The following is a 14,429-nucleotide window of genomic DNA, read 5'->3' on the forward strand; positions in this document are numbered from 1 at the left end:
GCTTACTGCTTATGAAATGTCTGGTATTAACGAGACCTGGCTAAATTTAGGTGATTACCTTGCTACTATCCCATGATTTGAGCGTAATAAAAGATGCTAGGTTATAATTATGCATTTAGTAGGTTTAGAGTACTTTTGATGATGGTTAATTAATTTTGAAAAAACAAGAAAATTGTGAACCACTGTATTTTTATTTGTTTATAATATAAGTCATTCCATGGGGATAATTGAATTGTTCCTCCATTTCTTCCTAAAATATTCTCCATTTCTTCTCAAATTTACCAATATTACCTACCATAAGCGAAACCAAAGCGCATTTAAAGAGGGCAATGCTAATACTTGAAAAGGAATTAACAGTCAACTCAGATAAACTCTTAAAGAGATTAACTTATGATTTTCAAAAGTGTAAGGGCTAAAATATAAAATATTAGCAGTATAGGGATTAAATCTTAATCCACTCATAAGTAGTGGGCCAAGTCCTCTCCAAACAAATGCAACGGTTGATCATCAGCTCCTAAAACCCCAAGGCCTAAACCCAGGCAGGCACATCTCAATCCTCTGAACTGGCTAAACCGCCAATTCCTCCTTCCATTTCATCACCTGCTCACATAGTTTTACTCAACCCACAATTTCTTTTCCATTAGTTTCCAATCTTGACATGAAAATTTGGCAATCCAATTGTTGAAAACATGATAAAAAGGAGGCCTTTCTATCGTTCTCTCTACTTCAAACCCAAAAAAAGACCAATTACTTCAACTTGTGCTGTCCCTTTAGACCCACAACCAATCTCAAACGACCACACTTCCCTTTGCCAATCCTTAGTCCATGACCTTCTTCGCCGCGGTCTTTTATCCTCTGCCCAGCAAGTTATTCAGAGATTCATTGCCAGCTCTCCTACGGTCCCTGATGCACTTTCCGCCATTGAATTTGCCTCTGCGAGTGGCGTGGACCTTGGCCTTGGAATTTCTTGCGAGCTCCTTAAGAAACTGGTTGACTTGGGTGAGCCTCTATCAGCGCATGAGTTTTATCGTGATCATGTGATTGCTAGAGGTATTGAACCGGACTCGAATATTGTCAATTCTATGATTATTTGTTTGGCTAAGTTAGGGAAATTAGATGATGCTGTAAGGCTTTTTGATAGACTTATTGGTAGTGATGATTGTGTGCTTAGTAATGCTGCCTGTACCATGATTCTTGAAGGGTTTTACGAGCAAGATAGGTTTTTGGAAGCATTTGATTATTTAGTTAGGATCAGTGATGCTAATGTGAAATTGGGCATGTGGTTTTATAATGTTTTGATTAATGGTTTGTGTCATCAACGGTATGTGGGTCAAGCGATACAAGTGTTTGATACAATGTGCAAAAGAACCGGGTTGCCGCCTACTCTGCATATGTTTAAGACATTGTTTTTTGGGCTTTGCGAGGCAGGGTGGTTGGTGGAGGCGGAGTTGATTTTTGAGGAGATGGAGGTGCAAGGTTTCTTTGTGGACAAGGTGATGTATACCTCGCTAATGAATGCTCACAGTAAGAATAAGAAGATGAAGATGGCAATGAGGGTTTATTTCAGGATGCTAAAGAAGGGCTGTGACCCAGATATTTGTACTTATAACACTTTAATTCATGGGTTTTTAAACATGGGCTTGTTTGATAAAGCATGGGCATTGTGGAGCCTGATGAGTGACTCGGGGATTCAGCCTAATGAGGTCACTTATAATTTAATGATTTGTTATTATTGCAAGCAAGGGAAGTTAGATTGTGCTAAGATGCTTTTGAATAGCATGCTTCACTGCAATTTGGCTCCCTGTGTGCATTGTTATACACCTATAATTGCTGCTCTTTATAAGCAGAATAGGTGTTTGGAAGTTTATGAATTGTGTGAAAGAATGCTGGAAAGTGGAATCATTCCGGACCATGTTTTCTTTTTTGTACTCATGAGGAATGAACCCAAGGGGCTTGAGCTTCAACTCTGTTTGTTGATGTTGCAGGCAATTGCCAAGAATGGATGTGGGTTGGACCGTTCTTCACTCTCAATTTCTGATAAGATAAATTCCAGTGCAGGTTTGGAGCAAGAAATTGAGCTAATTCTGAGAGAAATCGCAAGAATTGACTTGAATCTATGTAATGTGGCTGGCAGCATCTATGTTAGTGCCTTGTGTGAGGGAGGAAAGACAGAAGCTGCGTTGGCCTGCTTTAAAAATGTGGCCAGTGCTGGATGCATTCCTTTGCTTTTCACTTTCAACTCTTTGATCAAACGTCTATTCCAGGATGGGCTGTTTGAGGATGTCAAGTCTCTGATTGACATTATGCAAAATGAGGGCATAGTTCCAAACTTGGAGACTTATCTGATTATGGTAAATGAATACTGTAAACAAGAGGATCTAGCATCGGCTTTTGGTATTTTGGACCAGATGAAGGAAATGGGACCAAAACCTAGTGTCGCTATCTATGACTGCATCATTGCTTGTCTAAGCCAACAGAGGAGAATCTCTGAAGCCGAAACTCTTTTCCACATGATGCGTAGGGATGGTTTGGATCCTGATGAAGTTGCCTATATGACAATGATCAATGCATATGCTAGGGATGGAAGAGGTGCTAAAGCCCTCAATTTGTTTGAGAAGATGATAGAGAATGCTATCGAGCCAAGTTCTTATTCTTACACTGCACTGATAAGAGGATTAGTGAAGAGAAAAATGAGTATTGAGGGATGCGTTTATCTTTAAAAAATGTTGGGAGAGGGTTTTGTTCCAAATATTGTACTGTATACCTTTGTCATCAATCATTTTCTGAGGACGGGAGAGTTTAAATATGCTTTCATACTGGTTGATTTGATGGTTAGAAGCAAGATTAAAGCTGACCTCATCTTGCACATTGCTTGGATTAGTGGTGTTTGCAGAAATATCACTGGCACCAAGAAAAGATGGTACATGACAAACAGAATATCTAAGAGGGTTAGAGAATTGCTGTTTAATTTGCTTCATCAGAAAGCTTCCTTGCCTGGAGAAGATGTTTTTACTATTTCTGCACATTCTCCTAGGGAATTAAGACTTAGCATCGAAGCTCATGCAGAATTAAAGGAACAGGGTTTATGCCCTCCTTTACCTCTACAATATCATTATATTTGGATTTGGTGGGCAAATATGATGCAGGATGTACACCGTCAATTTAAGCTGATGCAAAAGGAGGGTATACATCCATATGTGACTTTCACAATTCTCATTGGTGCACATGGCAGGGCTGGTGAAATTGATCGTGCAATAGGGTTGTTTAATAGGATGAGTGCAGATAGGTGTACTCCTGATAGATGTGCATACAGCACTTTACTGAAATCTTTTTCTGAGTCTGGTAGAGAATAGATGCTTTATCTCTTTTACATACGATGTGCAAGAGGGGCTTCTTTTGAGCTGGCTTGCTTTTGAAAAGTTACTCCATTATTTTTGTGCTACTTACATAAGCATTCCTGCCTTCAGAATATCTGAAGAAATGGTTGCTTGCCATCTTGTGCCTTGCCTGTATAGATGGAACTGGCTGCTTTATATCTTATGCGAGGAAAAGAAACTTCACGAAGCTTATAGGGCATGTGATGTGATGTTTGAGAGAGTATTTCTGCCTGATGAGTCAGTAATGAGGCTGCTAGTGGAAACATCTGATGAACATCCATTGCTTCTCGTGAACCAAGAAATTCTGAACAAATATGAACTGCCCCCCTTTTCTCAGTAGACCTCGACTTTCACCAATGTCTCACAAGTCTGCATAAAGTTTCCTTATGGCTCTGCTTGCTTTGATCCACATTGGTCAGTTTTCAAGTTTCTGTTTGGAGGAGATCCTATGGTCTTCTTTGAAGTCATAGTCTCTTACAGCAGTGCCTGTTCTCTGGGTGTTCACCGACAGGTTTTCTTTCATCTGTCCTTCTTCCTATAGATTCCTTCTCCTCCTTTTCTCTGGGTCGTGCTCTGAGAGGTAGAGTATTTATAAAGTTACCTTTTGCTTTTATCTACCAGAAATGTGGACGAGTCCTTTTCTGTTTATGAGTATTGTTTCTTATTGAGTTTTATAAGCAATACATGTTTAATGTTGTGTATAGGATATTTAGGTGATACTGTTATTGAACTTGATTTGGCACCTTTTTAAATACATGGTTTAGAGTTTGAGAAATTTACTTATCTTGACCTACTAACTGCAGGTTATTGCGGTCAACTGAAAGATTCCTGGTTCTCTCATTGATGATATTACTGCTAAAAGTGTTGATATTCATGTATTAAAGAACTGGATAAAGAGCTCCTGATGACTTGGTTGGTTCCTGCAATATACCTGTTTCATTTTTGTCTTATCTCCCATTCTTTCTCTCAATTCATGTATATGGTTGTTGTGACCTCTGACAGATCTGGGATCCGAAAGTGATGTGTCCCATGACAAGATGGTAATCATTGGCAGATTGTCTACTTCCATCGAAATGGAATTTTACATGCAAGATTCAAGTAAAAGGGTCGAATCGAAAGGGTCGAATCGTGAGCTTCTATTTTCTGTCTAATAATCTCCAAGAGCATCTGGTGGCTTTCCCTATTTTATAAATAATTAGGAAATTGTTATTTTCTTTTGCACTGCCATATGCCCTGATGGGGATATTATCCTCTGGTTTGGCAACTGGTATAATCAAAACCACATAATTACTATCTGTTCTAGGGTTTAAATTTTCTTCTCAACCATGATGGTTTACTGGATTGAGCCTTAATGTTAGCATGGTTTAATGAGTTCCAGGCATATAGGATCACCTCAAATCTGGAAACAACCTTGGAATGCTTGAGAGAGTTCTATCTAATGGGAAGGGGCCAGATGAATATACAGAAGTCTTGTACCTTACAGTATTGTGTGAAACCATTTAAGTTGATCGGTATGTTATTCAGCCATTGGTGCGAGGTGTGTGCAAAACCATGTTTCAAATTTTTCTTTCTTTTTGTTTGTTTTTCACTAAACATCTGCTTTAGTTGTGGCTGGATAGATTGATCTCACATTTTATTAGCACTTATAACTAATTTTTTATTTTAATCTTTGAGTTCTTGTTTTGCTTCTTTTTTTTTTCCTCTCTAATTTTCATTTTGGTGATTCTGGTTGTGTTAACATGATGCTATTCTAAAGTTGATTCTTTTCATTTTCTTGTGATTTTATTTAGAAATGGTGATGCAAGTTCTTTTCTGTTTATGGGTTTTGTTTCTTAAAAGGTGTTTCTAAGCTACTTGTGATTAGTGTTCTAATGGGATAGCAGGGTGGTTTTGCTGTTCGTGAACTGGAGGTGGCCCATTATTTTCAATGCAGGATTTGTTTATGTAGGTATATATGTTTGTTCTTTTTTTTTTTCCTGTAATTTTCTGTTATACTTGAAATGTCTTTTAGCCACTAGGTGGGATTTGCATAACTGGGATTGCATGAATGTTCAAGATTTGCGATTGCTGATGTTTTGATGTACGAGTCTCGTATTTTCCTCTCTGTTTTCCTGTTGATGTATGAGTAGTTGTTGTGCTCCCAATGAAATTGATTACAGTTCCAATGATTTTATTTTAGGTACGGACATTTTCTTTTTCATGCTATTCTTTTGCTTAATTTATTGAGATTGCTAAAATGCGATCGAATCTTGTATGGAGGGTTTTGCTTATTGGTGATATGAAGTCGCAATTTTTTCTTCATGAAACCAATGCTTTATGTCATATACTGTATCAGAAACTAGGATCATGTTTTAGTGATTCACAGCTGGAGAAATTTACTTTTCGTTCATGACTGATCGCAGGTTATCTGCTATAGCAGTCAATCAGAAGTTTCCTGGCACCCTCTTATGAATGCTACTGCTACTACCAAATGCGTTTACTTGCTATGGATCATTCACAGGGCCAAGTTTAATAACACTAGATCAGTAGTGGTGAGTAAATTGATTGCAGCCTTTTGGATTTATTCAAGTTAGTCAGAGCTGTGAGTGCAGAGCACACTTTGCCATCATTTCTTCGTCATGGCCCTCTCTATCTTGGTGGAGCCAAAAGTCAAAAGCTGGGGCATCTAAGTCCAATGGCAACGAATTAGGCCAACCAAGTCACTGCAAAGTCAAGCCATTTTCTGTGTCTCATCATAGAGTCCGCAACACTATTTGTACTTCTGGTTTGTCAACGGGATGGCCGAAGCTAGCTATATGCATTCACCCCCCACGTTCATTTATTTTTAAAGGGCACGGTGAATAGATGACTTTGGGGTGTGCGGGTTTTTTTTTTTTTGGGTGGGAATTGTGGTTTAAAGTTTTTTTTATTTGAAAATATATTAAAATAAAATTTTTTTAAATAATTATTTTTGATATTAATATATTAAAATGATATAAAAATAATTAATTTTAAGAAAAAAATTAACTTTTTTAAGAAACATGGTTGTACTTGTGTTTCAAATATTGTATTAGCTAAAACGTAAATGGAAACATGAAAATATATAAACTATTTTTAACTTTGGTTGGCAAATGACTTTGTTCATAGCATTCAATTCATTTCGAAATTTCAGAGGATATAAAAAAATAATATATTGTGAATTCAAAAAAAGAAAAGAGAGATTGAGGTAGTGCATGAGAATTTGGTATTTTCTACCTTTTTTTCTCACTTGAAAAAAATATTAAATTAATATTTTTTAATATTTATAAATATTTTTGATATGTCCAAACATAAATAACTTAAAAAAATATTTTTATATATTTCAAAACAAAATAATCCCAAGTCCTGACAAAAATATTCCAAATTCTCTCTTCATCCTCTTCCTTCCTGGTTTATGATTTTATAATCATTAATTTGAAAGGATTTGCAGTGAATGGGCCGTCATGAGGTGTCCAAAGAAAAAAGAGGCCCAGAAGCCAGGTCAAGAAAAAAGAGCCGTGTGAACAGTGCCATAAGAAAGAGGTGGGAAAGTGCCTTGGTGGGGGAGAGAGGTTAGGTTTGGGTTTTTAGTGCGCGCGAAAAAATCGTCACTCTCTCTCTCTGAGTAGAGGTGCCAATCGCCGATTCGAACCTAACCACTTCAATTTTTTTTTCTTTTTATAAAAAAAAAACTAATTAAACTAATTAACGTTCCTTACTTTTCATGGATAGCAAGAATTAACAAAGTTATTTCATTAAGCAAGAATTAACAAAGTGATTAATGGCTAGCTTGAGTTAGAGTTAGGTGGGAGAAAAAGCTTTAATCATTGAGTTAATTATTGGATAAATCCAGATTAATTATTTTTATTAGCTTGAGTTAGAGTTAGGTGGGAAAAAAGCTTGAATCATTGAGTTAATTATTGGATAAATTTAGATTAATTATTCTTATTAACAACATTGATTTGCTATTTTTCTTCAATTTTTTTTCCTTATATTCATCTGAGTTTAAATTGGATTTTGATTAAATTAACTAGATTATAAAAGACACAAACAAGTCAACTGAATTAATTTATTTTTTTATTCAACTCTATACTTAATGTAAGCATAACTCTGTCAATGAATTCTCCAGCCAACCTACACGACCAAGTAGAGTTTAACAATAAAGTTTAACCTTAACCCAAGAAGGTTTAATTTCAGACAAGAATTAAATTATAAATTATAATTAATCAAACAAATAAATAATAAAAGCATCGGTTTCCCTCCACATGTATATCCGAACCAAATTCCCTCTTCCCTTCCCTCGTTTTCCACTCTTTCTCTCTCCCGCTTTTTTTTTATTTTTTATTTTTATAATTTTTCTCTCCTCTCCATCCAAACTTCTCCAGATCTCTCTCCTCTCCCTCTCCCTATCCCTCTCCAATTCCATTTTCTTCTACTTTCAAATTCTTTTCTCTTCTTCAAATCCCCAAACCCTCGATTTTGTTTTTTTTTTTTTCATTTTTTTCTTCAAAATCATTGCGATGTCGAACTCACAAGCACCAAACAACCAGTCAATGAAGCAGCCGCAGCAGAATAGTATGCAGAGTCACGCACCGAATCAATGCCAGCAGCATCAGCAGCTTTCGTTTTCTTCTATGAAGCCACATTTTCTGCCTCCTGGTGACTACCACCGGTTCGGTGTCGACCATCGACGTCCCGTTTCTGATCATGATGTTGAGGGCATTGTTGTTAAACCTCCTGTAGGTATTTTGTATTTTTTTAAAATGTTTTTTTTTTTTTGGGGGGGGGGAGATTTTGACTTTATTTTTTGAATATCTGCTTGTTTGACTGTTTTTTTAGGGTTTTTTTTTTCCTGTTGGGATTTTTTTTATTTGATTTTAGTGAGTTTAATTTTTGGGGTTATTTTTATGGTATTGAAGAGGGTTTGGTTAAATTGTTGTGTTAGTGAGGTTATTTGGTGCTGAATTTGTGCATTTCATGTCACTTTAAGGGATTTTTTTTTTTCGTGTAAAGAATCTTGACTCTCTGCTTAAAAACATTAGTTCTGGCAGCTTATTCTGTTTGTCAATTTTCGGTTTTCCTGCAGAGTTTTAAGTGTTTATTACACGATATAAAGTATATTTCTTGTCCTTATTAGCTTGCATTTGCTTGTTTGTTACCCATGGTGTATCGCTGTCACAAGCTTTATGTACTAGAATCTGTTATTCATCAGCTTTATTCATTATCTATGCAAATGAGGCGAAGGGAGTAGAAAATGATGGTAAAAGCTCGTGGTCAATGGTACGAGTGTTTTAACTTGGTGCGTGGTTTTTGGCTTATGAGAGCACACTGTGTGGAATCTAAGATTTAAATGGGATACGGCAATGATGCATAAGTTTAGTAGAGGAACTTTTAAGTTGTAGAATCCTTTAACTTTTAAGAAATTTCCTTATCGCTTTGTGTTGTTTCCAGGTCTGGTCCTAATGTCAAGACATAACACACCTAACTGTATGATAAATGTTGCCAAGGTTTTGATGAGAACAGTAGACCTTGCTCTCTAGTTAAGTTGATTTATGCTTCCTCTTTCATCAACTGCAAAAAGAGATGAGTACTTTGCCTAAATAAAAAGCCTGCAAAAAGATATTACGACATCTTATCGTGATATACATGTCTGGTAAAAATGGCCTGCAATCACAACATGATCGATTAATATTTTTCCCGCCAAGTTTTGATAGTTTTCCCAACCAATATATCCCTCTAATCGAGGATCTTTTGATGCCTATGAAGTTTCTAGATGGCTGCCTGTTGGCAAGACCATCATGATGCAATTTTGGAAGGAATGTGATGCTTACACAATGAGCTTGTTTCAAGTGAAGTGATGAAGGTGGCTTGGATAAAGTTGGTTCTAGCTGGTCTGTCATGGTCTTTGAGCCAGTGATTTTCCTGTGCTTGCATTAGCCATTCTTACACATTACTTCTTGCCAAATAATTATAAAGTCTTGATGCTTTCACTTGCCCTGTCTGTATCTCCTGTGCTTTCCTGTTCACTCATTTTTACCGAACAATTGAGGATACACATTTTATGATTCATGCATATTCCTTATAGGTTTTCCTTGTTTATTGAGCTAAGTTTGGCTGGTAAGGCCAGCTCAGAGGTTATACAAGAGACATTCTGTGTATTCCCTTAAAAAAACCCTCTCATGGGCTCATTTGTTCTATGATTGTCAATGTGGTGCTGTATGATAATGAACTAGTCTTTGATATCTGAATTTTATACAGGGGTTGCTAATAATTATTAAGGATAGTTGTATCAATGCCATATTTAGGTTTTACTGTTTTTTTAGAAGTGGTGTCCGGGGTTGAATTCTCTCTTTGCTCATTAAATCTTTCATGAAAAGAGGAGTGGAAAAGGAAATGAAAAAAGGATCTGGTGGTCGCTTATTTCTGCCAAGAGAACTTCAGAATTTTGGCAACTGTCTCCACGCCTCCAATTTTCTGTCCTGACATTTTCACATCATGCTTTTTGCATATTAATGTACATGGGTGCATGTGCATAGACACACATTCGAAGTCAAACACATGTACACTTGATATGGTTATTTAATATTGAATGGAGCCTCAATTTTTTGTTTATTATGATTTTTTAGACATTAATATGTAATTAGGTTTTTGAACTTTGTCATATGTTACTAACTGTGAAAAAAAAAAAAAAACTAAATGTTGTATTTCAGACATTAAAGCGGAAGAGTGATGCAGCAGATCATCAAGGTGAGTCCAGTGAGTGGAATGCTGGTCATGGATATATGGAAGTAGTGACCAGCCCCCTCCAGACACCTGTATCAGGAAAAGGGGGAAAGACACCCAAAACATCGAGACTCTCAAGGAGCGGTAAATCTGCATCTCAGAGTGCTGCTGGAGCTCTTGGTGAGGATTTTTGTTTTAAACTTCTGCACTGGTATCTCGTATTTTTTATTTTAGAGTTTTGTTAGTCACTGGTCAGTTTAGTATAAACCAACAACTAAGTAGTTATGTTCGTGAATTTCTTTTACTTTGCAAGCACTCTTCTGACTGTACTTTTATTGTTATTATTGGTGAAAAGAAGGAAGTTGAAGTAAGTACATGTAGTGACAAACATTTTCTGAATTGGCAGGTTCCCCAGGAAATAATGTTACTCCAACTGGTCCAATTCGCTATGACAGCTCTCTGGGTAATATTTCCTGTTCATGCATTTCTGTATTTGCTTTTGAAACAAAGAGTAGTCTGTAATTAGTATGAACTCTGTTTCAAATAGTTTGTGGATCAAAGAAAAACCACACTAAGAGTGGTAATATATTCTGTGATTCTTATGCAGGTCTCTTGACTAAGAAATTCATCAATTTGATCAAACGTGCTGAAGACGGTATCCTTGATCTTAATAAAGCTGCTGATACGTTGGAGGTTACTTTAGTTCAGTTTCCATCCATTTTTATATCATGTTGTAAAATTCTGTTATTTGAAGGTTTTATTTCATTTCAGGTTCAAAAGAGGCGGATATATGATATAACAAATGTTCTAGAAGGAATTGGTCTCATAGAAAAGAAGCTCAAGAACAGAATCCAGTGGAAGTATGGACTTAAATCCCTTTTGTTTTTAACAAATTTGATGTCACTTGTTTTGAACTCTACAATTGTTGCATGATTACCCATCATCATTATTATTAAACAAAAAAATTCATGTATGATTAACTTTTGTGTGAATGCTATCAGGGGACATGATGTATCAAGGCCAAGGGAGGGAGATGGTAATAATGTTGCTACTTTGCAGGTATACAGTTATTGACAACCAACAACTTTTCTTCTCCTCTTTCCTCTCCCCCCTCCTCTCTCTTGTAATCTTGACAACCGACAACTTGTTTCTTGGCTTGCACATTTTTTGCATGGATTATTAGCCTTTGCAAAGCTCTTTTTAAAGTGTGCTTCTGTATTTTGTTATAGCTGTTTTGAACTTTGTTTTTCCTTCATGGAAAGTTTTAGAATCAACTTTGCCAGCTTATTTAGAACAAAGAGAGAAATAATTGATAAGCTTAGGAAACCTAGAATCAGTCTGGCCAACCGCATGACTCCATGAGGCTTGGACCCACAAGAAACCACCTCTTTAATCCACAAGAACGAAGAATTGTAATTCTAGTTTCATTCATCAAAAGGTCTCTTTAATACATCAAACACTGTGCTTATATTGGCACACCAAAACCCTAGTGTGTGCATATAATCTAAAATCTCATATATCCAACCAATGCTGGATAACCTGCTTTAAGATTTTTGTTTTTTTAAAAAACAAATGAAAACTTCTAAATTGATAAATAACCAATAAAATAATAGTTAATCCAATTCATTTTTTCTGAACTGCAGTTCTAGAACTGCTGGCTGGCTGGGACTGTTTGGATGTAAATCCTCCATCCATGGTTAGGAAATGTTGATGATTTAATGGAACAGAAAATAAATGTAACAGTGCCTCATATGCCAACTAGATAGGCTATCCTTGCAAATTTGTCCCTTCTGAGCTTCATTTTGGGACGCCACCTGCAACATAGGCTGTAGGGTCAATATAATGCTTAAATTTGAATCCCTAGGGCTGCATCAGATGCTATTTGCTATGAATTTGTTAGTTAGGTTGAGACTTCATCTTCAGTCACAAAACAATGGATCATGCATTTTTTCAAAACACAACTCCTGTTAGGAAGTACAGGGTTTTGCTTCGTCAATGATTATTTTTTTCTTGCAGGCAGAAGTTGAAAACCTGACCATTGAGGAACGCAGATTAGATGAACAGACAAGGTCATTCTGTTTTTTCTTCTGCTTATGCAATATTCCCACGTTGCTTTTCTGAAACTTCTATCTTGTGCTGAGGCTTGATTTACTGCAGAGAAATGCAAGAAAGATTGAGGGACCTCAGTGTAGATGAAAAAAATCAAAAGTAAACATTCTCCTCAAGTTTGCATGAATTATCAGTAACTCGCACAGCAGTTACCTATTTTAATTAAATAACTGCTCATTTTGCTGTTTTACCATATTAGGTGGCTTTTTGTCACCAAGGAAGACATCAAGATTTTACCTGGCTTCCAGGTTGGTTTTCTTTCCAAGCAATAGGCTTGGTGCTTGGAATGTCACTGCATTTCCTGAAACAAAATTTGGTTGTTGCTATCGCAATTAGTATGTAATTTTATTTCTGTTAACAGAATGAAACCTTGATAGCAATCAAAGCTCCACATGGTACTACTCTAGAAGTTCCAGATCCTGATGAGGTAATCCCAAAAGTAGTCATTTCAGGAAAAAAGTTACAGTGTTTGTGCACATATGTTCCTTGTTATAGGTTTTCCTTTCCTCAGCAGGCAGTTGATTATCCCCAGAGGAGATACAGGATAGTCTTCAGGAGTACAATGGGTCCAATAGATGTTTATCTTGTCAGGTAACTTTTCCTTTATTTTATGAAAATGGTGAGGCCAAATCTTCGTTCTAGCAGAGTGCTGACTAATTGGTCACTCAAGAATTTATGCAACTGACTTCCTGATCTCTCTCTCTCTCTTGCGGCCACATCCACAGTCAATTTGAAGAGAAATTTGAAGATATTCAGGGTGCTGAACCACCTCCAAGCGACTCATCAACCTTAGTTTTTAATGAAAATCCTGCTACTACAATGGTCACAGAGGAGAGCAGAGCAAAGGAGTTTGAAATGCAAGAACAAGATGGTCATAGAATGTGCTCGGAACTTAACACCTCACATGACTTTGTGAGTGGGATCATGAAGATTGTCCCCTCAGATGTTAATGTAAATTCTCTTTCTTTTTGCTGTCATTGTTTTCAGAAAGATGCAAGATGTCAACTGCTCTTGTTTGCTGGGAATGTCAACAACACTTGCAAGCACATACAATTGAGCATGATGGATAGGGACAGCACCTTATGTTCAGATAATTGTCTGGAAATAGTAGGATTTGACCTGGGAATAATTGATTGGTTTAACATGCTGTTCTTTTTTTCAACAAAGATTAGAGTTCTTTAGCATGTTCCTTATTATCTGTTATTAAAGAACGATACTTTCTTTTGCAAAGTTATAAGTTTTGCCAGGTTCTAATTTCATTGTTTATCTACAGAGTGATGCAGATTACTGGCTTTTATCAGATGCTGATGTTAGCATCACAGACATGTGGCACAACGAACGTATCCTTGCTAAGATATTACATTGTATTTAACCTTATGTGTTCTAATGCTTCATAAAGTATTGACCAGCAAAAAAATTTAGTTCCTTGACTGCAAAAATAGCTGTGGTGGAATGGAATGACTTGGATACGCTTCATAATGACTATGTCATTCCAGATTTCAGCACACCACAACCTCAAACTCCATCTAATCCAACAGAAGTGCCTCCTGCTGCTAACACTACTGCCGGGTGAAAGGGAAATGTCGACGAATCAACTGAAAGGCAAATGTCTTGTTTAGTCAAGAACCTATGACATCCACCATCTACCGTTAATGTTGCCGTGCTTCTGAGGTTTGATTGAAGGTTCCTGCAAGCTACCCTATTGAGGTACCTCAAAAGAAACTAAAGAACGGTAGGGAGTTAGCTAGTTCATTGTACAGCTTAAGTAATGTACATGATACGTATGATCTAGTGGCAAATAAAGAAGGCAACTGACTCCTGATCGGTCCTTGTATATTTCTCCACGTCATGGCTTTGTTGTGTTTACTGACTTGACATCTGTTTAGGCAGCAATATATATATATATATATATATATATATATATATATATATATATATATATATATATATATATATATATATATATATATATATATATATATATATATATATATATATATATATATATATAATGCGATGACAATATTACTCTTGTTTAGAAACTGAAACTGAAGCCGAATAGATTTGTTTTCTGATGTGTTTGCATCTCTACTGCTGTGCTACAACACGGCAGCAATTGGCAGGGTTGAAGCATATCCTGATAACTGCAGGGCATTGGCTACCTCTTTGAATCATCCCCGTCTCCATCAATGGATTGATTGTTTCCCTGTGATGCAACGATTC

The 14,429-nt window shown here is 36.5% G+C and overlaps 2 protein-coding genes across 2 annotated transcripts; both read left to right on the forward strand.

Moving 5' to 3' along the window:
- Positions 1-445: 445 nt before the first annotated feature.
- On the forward strand, positions 446-6,234 carry LOC105138739 (pentatricopeptide repeat-containing protein At5g62370-like). Its single transcript, XM_011044922.1, is given in 4 exon segments — positions 446-4,289; positions 4,380-4,887; positions 5,258-5,321; positions 5,780-6,234. A coding segment is annotated over 1 exon segment (2,664 nt). The 5' UTR covers positions 446-689; the 3' UTR covers positions 3,354-4,289; positions 4,380-4,887; positions 5,258-5,321; positions 5,780-6,234.
- A 1,431-nt stretch (positions 6,235-7,665) lies between these two features.
- LOC105138732 (transcription factor E2FB-like) lies at positions 7,666-14,050 on the forward strand. Its single transcript, XM_011044910.1, has 14 exons — positions 7,666-8,113; positions 10,085-10,277; positions 10,504-10,560; positions 10,705-10,790; positions 10,869-10,957; positions 11,099-11,156; positions 12,114-12,166; positions 12,255-12,305; positions 12,406-12,454; positions 12,568-12,633; positions 12,721-12,797; positions 12,932-13,157; positions 13,480-13,546; positions 13,649-14,050. The coding sequence occupies exons 1-14, from the start codon at positions 7,895-7,897 to the stop codon at positions 13,777-13,779; spliced, it is 1,422 nt and encodes a 473-aa protein (XP_011043212.1). The 5' UTR covers positions 7,666-7,894; the 3' UTR covers positions 13,780-14,050.
- The last annotated feature ends 379 nt before the right edge of the window (positions 14,051-14,429 follow it).

This window comes from Populus euphratica, unplaced genomic scaffold (genome assembly GCF_000495115.2).
Source record: "Populus euphratica unplaced genomic scaffold, PopEup_1.0 scaffold3.1, whole genome shotgun sequence".
In the NCBI taxonomy this organism is placed as follows: Eukaryota; Viridiplantae; Streptophyta; class Magnoliopsida; order Malpighiales; family Salicaceae; genus Populus; species Populus euphratica.